Here is a 9,805-nt window from a genome sequence, read left to right on the forward strand (position 1 = left end):
TTTGAGTGTGGTACATGTTTATTTGTAGGTCAGTAGGGGTCGAAGTGCACAAGTCTGCGAGCACAGAGCAAGAGCACACTATCTACCACAGGTGAGTTTGGAGACCTCTACACATACTAACACACACACACACACACACCAGTGTCTACATAACTGTAGGACTTGAAAGTAATGTCATCTTCTACTTTTCCAGTGATGGTGCTGAAGGTTTAGATGAAGTAGGCAATGAAGATGCGATTTCACTCAAAGACATAATCCCCGAGACCAATATTTGTTTTGTAAGTCCAGCCTACACTAAACATACATTTTAATCAGATCCTAAAAAGATGTTTGAAGTGTGCAAAGCTATTGTTTATTACTATGTGGACCTTCCCTTTCTCATACACATCTCTCGTTTGTTTTCTGCAGTAAAGATGGTGTGAGTCTCTAGAACACCTGATGCAAGGAAGGAGGAGGAGAAGAAGAGAAGAGGAAAAAAAGCAAAGCAGGAGAACAAGGCATCAGCTGGAGGGTCCTGCCCCACATCTTTGTGTATCTATGTGTGTGTGCGTGCGTGCGTGGGAGTTCTGAAAGACTCCAGGCTGCACGCTACAAGGGATGCAGCCGCCTGGTTTAAAAACGGCAAAGAAGGAAAGAACAGAGTGAGATGGAGAAAAGATATGGATGGGGAAAATATATATATGTGTTATATTTGCGCACAAGAGAGTGTGTTTGTGTGGGAGTCCATAGGCTCTCCTCATCCCTCAGAGGATATGCTGCTAAAGCTCCAACTCCCAACTTGCATCACTGGACTGAGACGCCCACTTTAAAACCTATTGAACTGGCACAGGACTGACGGGGAGTGCTTGGCTGTACCGCTGTGCACTGGTTCAGGCGTGCTGGGAGGCCCAGCAGTTATGACTGTTTGGGGGCAGCCGGAAGCTGCTTTTAACTGGAATCGGAATGCCCTGCTCTCCGGTTTAATTGAACTCCCCACCAACGAGCCACCTCGTTACTCCTTCCCAGCTATTAGAGGATGGGAAGACCAAGGAGTGTTGTTTTAGTGCACACATTTCATGTGTTTGTATCTGTTTGCCTCTCACTTTCCAGCTTCAACTCGCACTGCTGATTCATAAGCAACCGTTTATGCTAGTTCTGATAGTAATGCTAGTTCTCAGAATCAAAGCCTGCCTTTAATGGCTGATGGGTCTTCGTTTCACGTCAATATAATCACACCTGTTTGAAATGACACTGAGTACACTCTCCATTTCTGCTGGTTACAGAAATGAGAGGTCACTGTCTGATGGACCAAGTGTGACACTGCTAGCCACACAGGTGAAGATTGCGTTCATGCTGTTATCGTTTCATTTCGTAGTGCTGAGAGCACTTGGATATGTATGTGCAGTTGAGCTTCCCAAGCATGGCATGTGCACAGATGATCCACTGCTTTCTGTCCTTCTTTGCTCCAGCATTGGGTTGCTTTTGGGTTTTGCTTTTTTTTTTTGTCTATTTAATGTTTCCTTTTTTTTTTTTTATTTAATAGACCACTATCAAGACATTCAACTCACTTGTCATGATTGTCTTTTGTGAGATGCCCATCTGCTTTCAGTTGGCCAGATGCTCGCATAGACATTCTCCTGCAGTCACCCAAGCCGTTTATTTATCACTTGTCTTTTTCTTGGTCTCACTGTCAGGGGAAACCAGTAAGTTTCCCCTGGCACAGTTCATGCCCCTGTCTTCATTCTGACAGTCCAGAACAATACAGAGTATTAATAATAAACATGTTAATGTATTAGATGTGGACCAGCGGGATAAAGGGGGTAAATATTTGCCCTTTCAAACTTTTATCTTTTTAAAAAATGTTTTAATTATTTTTTTTTTCCATGAAGGAAGCAGGTAGTGTCCACTCATGCCCTCATGCCTATAACCCAGTGGAATGCCAGCAATTGGGCATTTAAAACTGGGACGAAAGTTTACATTCCCTGCGTCTTATTTCCACAACAGATCTGAACTGACAGGGTTTGTGAAAATAACATAGATCAAAATGTCACCCATCCAGTTATTTAGCCTTTTTCTGTTTTTCCATTTGATGTTCACATTTGTTCCATACATATCTTGACTGGTGAGTAAAGCATTCTGGACATAGCCAACCAACTTAAAACCAAATGCTCTCTGTGCTTGAGTAAAGCATTCTGGACATAGCCAACCAACTTAAAACCAAATGCTCTCTGTGCTTGAGTAAAGCATTCTGGACATAGCCAACCAACTTAAAACCAAATGCTCTCTGTGCTTGTTGCTGCATGTTCCTTAGCCTTTTAAAAGTGGATACAGGGTCTGGCATAGTTAGTTGAAGTAGAGTTTGCTAGTGATCTATCCACAGCAGAAAACTTTGCCCAAGAGGAGATGGAGATTGAGGGATGGAACATGCACACAGTAACAGCACTGACTGACTGAAACGTTTTACGGAGGCCTGGACTTCCCTGTCCATGGAACGCCCACCAAAGAGCTAGATATACCAGTCCAACTCTCTCAATGCGGTGTTCTCGCACACCCTTGTGTCCAAGGCTAGAAGTGACTACAAACTATGAAAAAAAACCTGGAAAATGTGGAGATCATGGTACACAGAATCCAATAGTCTCCAGAACAGAACCAAGACCCAAACGATTGGACTGATTAATTGATTGCCATGATCCTGCAAAGAACTCATGCTGAGATTGTTGTTTTAGTCCCATGGATGTCTTGTTTGTTATTAAGTAATGGTTAATGTAATTTCAGTTGTTGAGTGTTTTTTCTTCCTGTTCATTGTTCTGGTCCACATTACTGGTGTGGCCACTGTGTGTGTGCACAGATACAACACATTTTGAACTGCTGCAATGAGACAATGCTTTTGTCCCCAAGGCTTCCATGTTCTGGGTGAGCATTCAAAAACAAACAAACAAAAAAGCCGGTGATCAAGTTTTGATGGTCGCGTGTGCCTCGTGCTATGGTCTTCTGACCAGATACCACCCCCTCCCCTCCCCCAGTGTGGCATCTCCCAAGTCTTTCCACCCAAAGTTCTCTTGTTGGCCAGTGCTTCTTCCCCCATGTTGCGGTCAGGATCATACTTCTGCCTCTTGATAATCAGTGTTCCTCAGGCATTCCGCAGCTGACTGCCATCTCACAAATGCACACCCAAGTTTTGCATGTGTCCTTCACCAAAGCTCGTACATAGCCTCATGTGAAATGATTGTGGAGAGTCAGCCACCAAAGTGAACAAACTGCCCCATACGGAGTCCACAAAATGCAAACGTTCTCATCTGAGGCTATAATCTTTGTACTCAGTCTGTCTTTAAACATTTGTATGAAGTAATGAATGTTTTGGATCTGCAGGATCCACCACAGGACTGATTATTATTATTATTATTATTATTATTATTATTATTTCCAAAACAATTCATGTTGTGTAAAGAAGTACTATTCAGTCCTGTTATTGTTGGAGCTTACTTGGACAAAATGTAGCCTCATAGGGCTGAATTTGTGATCAAAAGTCATGCCACCTAGGTGAAGAGGGCTTGTTGATCATTTAAAATGTACAAAGTTGCAAGTTTAACCTACTCACTAGACTTGTCCTACATGTGTAAAGTGACCCACATACAAATGTCAAGATTCTCATCTTTTGTAATGTGAATGTTCTTTGTCAAGAGGGATTCCTGGAGCACAAACCGTGGCAACCAGACACGTCTTATCCCCAGCACAAACACAAGGGGTTGCATGCTGGCAAGACAGACACTACAGATCAAATTAATTATTGCAATATGAACTTTTGCCAGTTCTTGTTCAAGAATTGTATTTATTGAGGCTGTTTTTGATTTTTTTTTTCCGTGCTTTTTTTTGTTTTTTACCTTGTAGGTATATAAGAATGATATATGTACCGTAGATGATTGTATGTATCATGTACTCTGGCAGAAAATAATTTCTGAATCTTAAGTAGTATGTATTGCATTATAGACAAGGGGTAGGGAGGGAAGGATTGTTTAACCTTATCTTTTATATTACCAAGTGTTTTGAAATGTGTTCTGATCGGTATTACCCATTGCAAATAAGTGATTTACTCTCCTACTCTTGCATTTTCTACTTTATACTTCTGAATGTCTCACGGTTCTAGGCTGTAGACCTGAATGCCGTAAAAGCTTCAACGACTATATTTTTACTGGGCCTATTTAAAATGTGTATATGTACATAAGCACTCACGGAAATGCCTTTTTTTCTTGCGCTGTGTTCGCTGCCTCTGTATCGCCATGTTTTCAGTGATGTGGTGGTGGTGCTTTTTCACAATGTCTGATTTTAAATAAAACATAAACAAAAATATTTTCTAAACTTTGTTTATACTTTGAAGGATGGTTAAAGGTACAGTCAGCGATCGTACGCAATCTCCAGTCCATTAAATATTTTTCCACATTCAGTAGGCCTAAACCTCTCACAAACATCCGCTAGCTGCCCTTTCCAGTACACTGTAAAGAAAAAAGCTCAGACTCTGAAAACTGGAAACAAAGTGGGGCCAGCCTGTCTCAAAAAAAAAAAACGCTTGATGGTCTTTTGGGCCCCACTGTTGACTTCAAGGCACCTAACCTTAACCCTAACTCTAGTGCTTTCCAGGCAGCGCTGCCTTAAAGTCGACAGTGGGGACCCTAAAGATCATAAAACAAGAATGAAATAATATGTTTCTCTAGAGAGTTTCTCTAGGAATACTGAAGGGAGGGGTGAGCTAATTCTGATGTGTGATTTTGTCCTTGGTTAAAATATAACACATTGTTTTGGGCAAAAACGTCTGCTAATAAATGTGTGTGTGTATAAACGTGCACAATCGCTGACTGCACCTTGAAGAGCAAACCACACAAACATCAACAGATTATTACTGAAGCATTTGGACTTTGGCATTTGTACATTTTGCAGTGTTATGCAGTCGTATATATTCATTATATCCTTTAAAAAATATCACTGGTGGTCAGATCAAAATATGAACTTCATTTCCCGAAGTACTTCTCGGCGAGATTAGATTTTTGATAGCCAATCACATCGCGTGAAAAGTGACGTCGACGTAACCAACGCAGCGTTCCCAAGATGGTGCTGGAAAGTACTATGGTCTGGTAAGAAAGATACATTTTATACATATTTACACCAATTTATCAATCTTGCTACCTAATCCCCTCGCTAATTAAACACTTTCTTCATCATAGCAATTGATGCGGTACTCTATTCAATATGTAATTGACAAAGAAACGGACTACTCTGAAATTGGAGATGGATCATTGTCCTGTTGTCCTGAGTCATGGGTTGACGGATAAAACTAGCTTGCCAGCTTGAACAAATTATAGTGTTCAAATCAGTCCTCAATAGTTTCATGTTTTTTTTTCCTGTTTTTGTAGGGCATTTCAGTTGAATGGCCACCTGTATGTGTAAACTTAAACATTTTGTCAATTCATGTCACTCAATCTATTCTAGAGTAACATTAGCTAGTAAGCTAACGTTATGGTGTTATGACATGAAGTAACGTTGTTCGCTCTTTCTGTTTGGATATGACAAGCAAACCACAAGTGAGATAGCCTTGCTATGTATGTTTGTCTATTTATTACGAAATGGGTGTAACTTCTGCTTATTGTTTTGTTTTTCGAGTGTTTGTTCACTGGTAAACATGAATATGTGTCATACAGGTAGGCCTACACAGGTGATAGACACAACTTAAATGGTAATGTTTTCTTATGTATCATTAGTGTTGACAACAGTGAGTACATGCGAAATGGAGACTTCCTCCCCACCAGACTACAGGCCCAACAGGATGCGGTCAACATTGTGTGCCACTCCAAGACCCGAAGCAATCCGGAGAACAATGTGGGCCTCATCACACTTGCTAAGTAAGATGATGTCTGTCTGTTTATTCACTTCTGAGACTCATTGCTCATTGTTATTTATATGACTTGATCTCAAGCATAATGGCAATGCTTGTTTTTTTGTTTTTTTTAGTAACTGTGAAGTGTTGACTACTCTGACCCCTGATGCGGGAAGGATTCTGTCCAAACTGCACGCGGTCCAGCCACTTGGCAACATAAATTTCTCTACTGGTATCAGAGTGGCCCATGTAAGACAAACATTTGCACACACTCAGAAGCACGCACACAAATACTGCAGTAGCATCATATTTTCTCCATGTAAAAACACTCTCGTTGCATGAAACATCTGTCCTCTCTACTTTCAGCTGGCTCTGAAACACAGACAGGGTAAAAACCACAAGATGAGGATCATCGCCTTTGTGGGAAGCCCCGTGGAGGACACGGAGAAAGACGTGAGCATTTTCTTGCTGTGTTTGTGCAAGAGTGTGTGAGCTGTGCCAAGTGTGTGTGTGTGTGTGTGGAGAGATTGCATGAAGGAGAGCAAGCTGATCGTTGTTGTTTGACATGGCGTAATTTACTTTTTTGTGCCAGTGGAGCTGAGTGCTGTGTGAGTGCGGGAGTTTTCCTTAGTTGCCTCTGGAAAAACGCACTAAGAGCTTTACTCACGCTAGGTACAGTTTACTTGTACTGTGCCAAAGCGCAGTTGTCCCCACTCCCCCACTACCCTGCGCTCACACAGCACTTATCTAAACTGCGCCCAAGTCCACCTCTTCTAGCGGTGACAGGCTCGGTTCAGTGTGCCGTGCCCGAGTACGGCACGGAGGGATCACACTACTCGAGCGAACTGGACTTTGGGGGTCAAGTGTACTTGGGCATGGTAACGTACGCCCTAAATCAATGGAGCATGTCTGTTGGCTCTTTGTTTCCTTAGCTGGTGAAGATGGCCAAGCGTCTGAAAAAGGAAAAAGTCAGCGTGGACATCATAAACTTTGGAGAAGAGGTGAGCTGAAGAATACAAGCTGCTGTGCTCCCACTATACCCAGTGTAATACTTAGCATGTATTGGCACATTTAGCAATATTTTAAAATCCCCTGACTTAAGTGTTTTTCCAATCACGGTGAATGTAATCTCATTCAGCTCATGTATGGTGTGTGTGAGTTGTGTAGTGAAGCATTTGAATTTGACCTTTTGTGTCTTTGATGGCATCACTAAAGACAGATTATTCCATTTTGCCCACTGATGGCATCACTAAAGACAGATTATTCCATTTTGCCCACTGATGGCATCACTAAAGACAGATTATTCCATTTTGCCCACTGATCGCATCCCGCCTCACTCCCATCCTGCTGCGGCACATTATTTCTCCACCTAATCAAACAATCATCTCCTTGGCCCCACAGGAGGTGAACACAGAGAAGCTGACCGCCTTTATAAACACGCTGAACGGCAAAGAGGGCACCGGCTCTCACCTGGTGACCGTGCCCCCAGGCCCGAGCCTGGCAGACGCTCTGCTTTCCTCCCCTATCCTGGCTGGCGAGGGTGGCACCATGATGGGACTGGGCACCAGCGACTTCGAGTTTGGGGTGGACCCAAGTGCTGACCCTGAGCTGGCCCTGGTGAGGAGTAGGAGCCCAGTCTGGACATTGAGAGTATAATAAAGAGTAGCTGTACATTGCTGGGAGAGACACATTTCATGATCGCTTAAGTCCATGTAAAAATTGGATTTAGGTATATTCACCTCTCTTATGTGCTAGCCCCATTCAAGACATGTGGCCATATTTCTAATTCTTCCTGTCCTCGTTCTCTTGGCAGGCTTTGAGGGTGTCTATGGAAGAGCAGAGGCAGCGCCAGGAGGACGAGGCGCGCAGGGCGACGGTGGTCTCCGCTGCAGAGGCGGGGCTTCCCTCCCCTACTGCTGAGGGTAAGAGAGTCGAGGGCCAGCCTTCAGAACACAACAATTCACAACATCACAACAATTGTGTCCCACAGAATAAGTTCAGCTATGGAGCCTTGAGAGATTTTTTTAATATATAAGTATCATCTAAAAAAACGGTGCGCATCACTTGTCTTTGTCTCACAGAGTCGGACAGTGCCCTTTTGAAGGTGTCTGTGCCTGTCCCCGATGCCGTCACCCCTGCCTTGCCGGACTTCAGCCGGATGACCGAGGACGAGCAGATCGCCTACGCCCTGCAGATGTCCATGCAGGGGGCAGGAGGAGGTGAGTTAGGGGGGCTCCGCAACACAACTAGCACTTCTGGCTTAACAGCATTATCACCTTTATTACTTACCTAGCTTCACCTCATCAATATACAGCCCCTCACAGTAGTAGTATTTCCAATGCCTCATACATTACACTACATACCATTGCAGGATCTAACTACATCCAGGTCCTGAACACGTACACATTATTGAACATACCCAGTAGAATGAATGACTTTAAACCTTTATGTTATATTAAAAATAAAGGTCCATACACTCCCATCAGAATGCGACCAGATCGCACACTACACCATGCCCATAGAAAGGACTGGACAGAACATAGTTTTGGTTCACACAACTATAGCTTCTTGCTACAATAAAAAAGAAGAAAAAATCCAATTCTAAATTGTGAAAAGAGGAATTTTAGGGAATGAAGTCTAGGCCACACACAGTATATGACTATCTTCACTTTGTTCTAAAAGTTCACTTTTACTTTGGAGATAAATCTCTCTCGATCGACTTGTGCTTGTGTGCAGAGTTCGGTGGTGCAGAGGCTATGGATGTAGACGCAGGAGCTGCCATGGACACCACTGAAGGAGCTAAGGTAAGACAAGATAGCTACTTGACATTGGACATTAGGTCATAAGGCATCGAGGATCCTTTCTCTTCCTGTATTTCTGGAGTTTCATATTCCTTGTACTTTGCTGTGCCCCTTTTTATAGGATGAAGAGGACTATGACGTGATGCAGGACCCAGAGTTCTTGCAAAGTGTCCTAGAGAACCTTCCAGGTGTCGACCCCACTAATGAGGCCATACGCAATGCCATGGGCTCCTTGGCCTCCCAGACTGGACCCAAACCCGACAACAAAAAAGAGGAGAAGAAAAAATAGGCTCTCCGGATACTGATTATGTCTGATAGACACAACATGGGTTGGCAGTGAACATTCTTTGTTTGTGTGTGTGTTTGTTTGTGTGTGCGAGAGAGAGAGAGAGATCGTTTGGGGGCTTTCCAGGCATCCTACAGGTTTATGTATGTCATAACACAAATATCTAATTTCTTTTGTCTGCTAAAACCTTGGATGTATACTGCATACTGTTATAGATTAAAAAGTCAAGTACCTGTTGCATTCGTGAGAGATGTTTCACCAGGGTGACATTGACTGTTTTACCATCCAGGGTGGATCCTATTCAAAGTATCCAGGAATGTAATCCTGTACCTAAGTGTATGACCTTGAAAGCTTCCTCAGGAATGATGTGGCTTCCTTTTTTCGCCTCTATTTAGCACTGTATGTGACCGCCACTTCAGTAAACCCCAGTGAACCAACAAATCTATCGCACCATCTCTGTTTATAAATTACATAGAAAGATTTATTGGTGCAAATGAGAAAGTCCAGTTAAACTGCACGACATGGCACTGATATGGCCTTGAATCCTATGAACTTCAAATGAGAGGCCAGATAACGAAACAAATGTAACATGTCAGACATTACTCCAATAGTTATCTTGACAGTTGACAGTCTTGTCTCTAAAATGTCCAATGCACACTGGTCAAAACTCACCTTGTGTGCGTGTGTGTCTTTGGTGTGGCAATGCATGGTTTATAAAAAAAAAAAACTTTTGTAGGAAAGCAGTGGATATTGTGAGCTTTGGGACCCTGAATAAATTTTAAAAGCTCTTGTAATCTCGTATATTATTTTGAACAATTGATAAATTAGCATATGACCGCGAAGAGCGAGTCTTTCTGATTTTATACTAGTGAG

The 9,805-nt window shown here is 42.7% G+C and overlaps 2 protein-coding genes across 3 annotated transcripts in view; both read left to right on the forward strand.

Moving 5' to 3' along the window:
• pip5k1ab (phosphatidylinositol-4-phosphate 5-kinase, type I, alpha, b) overlaps positions 1-4,326 on the forward strand; it is a 31,489-nt gene extending 27,163 nt beyond the window's left edge. For both annotated transcript variants that reach the window (XM_048261122.1, XM_048261123.1), the window contains exons 14-16: positions 29-91; positions 194-278; positions 409-4,326. In XM_048261122.1, the coding sequence (XP_048117079.1) occupies positions 29-91; positions 194-278; positions 409-411 (151 nt within the window). In that variant the 3' untranslated portion in view covers positions 412-4,326. The remainder of the gene's footprint in view (positions 1-28; positions 92-193; positions 279-408) is intronic.
• A 713-nt stretch (positions 4,327-5,039) lies between these two features.
• On the forward strand, positions 5,040-9,726 carry LOC125306000 (26S proteasome non-ATPase regulatory subunit 4-like). Its single transcript, XM_048261125.1, has 10 exons — positions 5,040-5,105; positions 5,730-5,870; positions 5,980-6,094; positions 6,212-6,298; positions 6,778-6,846; positions 7,247-7,462; positions 7,659-7,767; positions 7,927-8,064; positions 8,582-8,649; positions 8,768-9,726. The coding sequence occupies exons 1-10, from the start codon at positions 5,080-5,082 to the stop codon at positions 8,933-8,935; spliced, it is 1,137 nt and encodes a 378-aa protein (XP_048117082.1). The 5' UTR covers positions 5,040-5,079; the 3' UTR covers positions 8,936-9,726.
• Positions 9,727-9,805: the final 79 nt, after the last annotated feature.

Source organism: Alosa alosa, chromosome 13 (assembly GCF_017589495.1).
Source record: "Alosa alosa isolate M-15738 ecotype Scorff River chromosome 13, AALO_Geno_1.1, whole genome shotgun sequence".
NCBI classification, from domain to species: Eukaryota; Metazoa; Chordata; class Actinopteri; order Clupeiformes; family Clupeidae; genus Alosa; species Alosa alosa.

Coding starts and splice junctions, on each gene's coding strand:
- LOC125306000 (XM_048261125.1), top strand. CDS start 5,080: ATGGTGCTGGAAAGTACTATGGTCTG. Junction 5,106..5,729: donor CTGGAAAGTACTATGGTCTG/GTAAGAAAGATA, acceptor ATGTATCATTAG/TGTTGACAACAGTGAGTACA. Junction 6,299..6,777: donor TGGAGGACACGGAGAAAGAC/GTGAGCATTTTC, acceptor TTGTTTCCTTAG/CTGGTGAAGATGGCCAAGCG.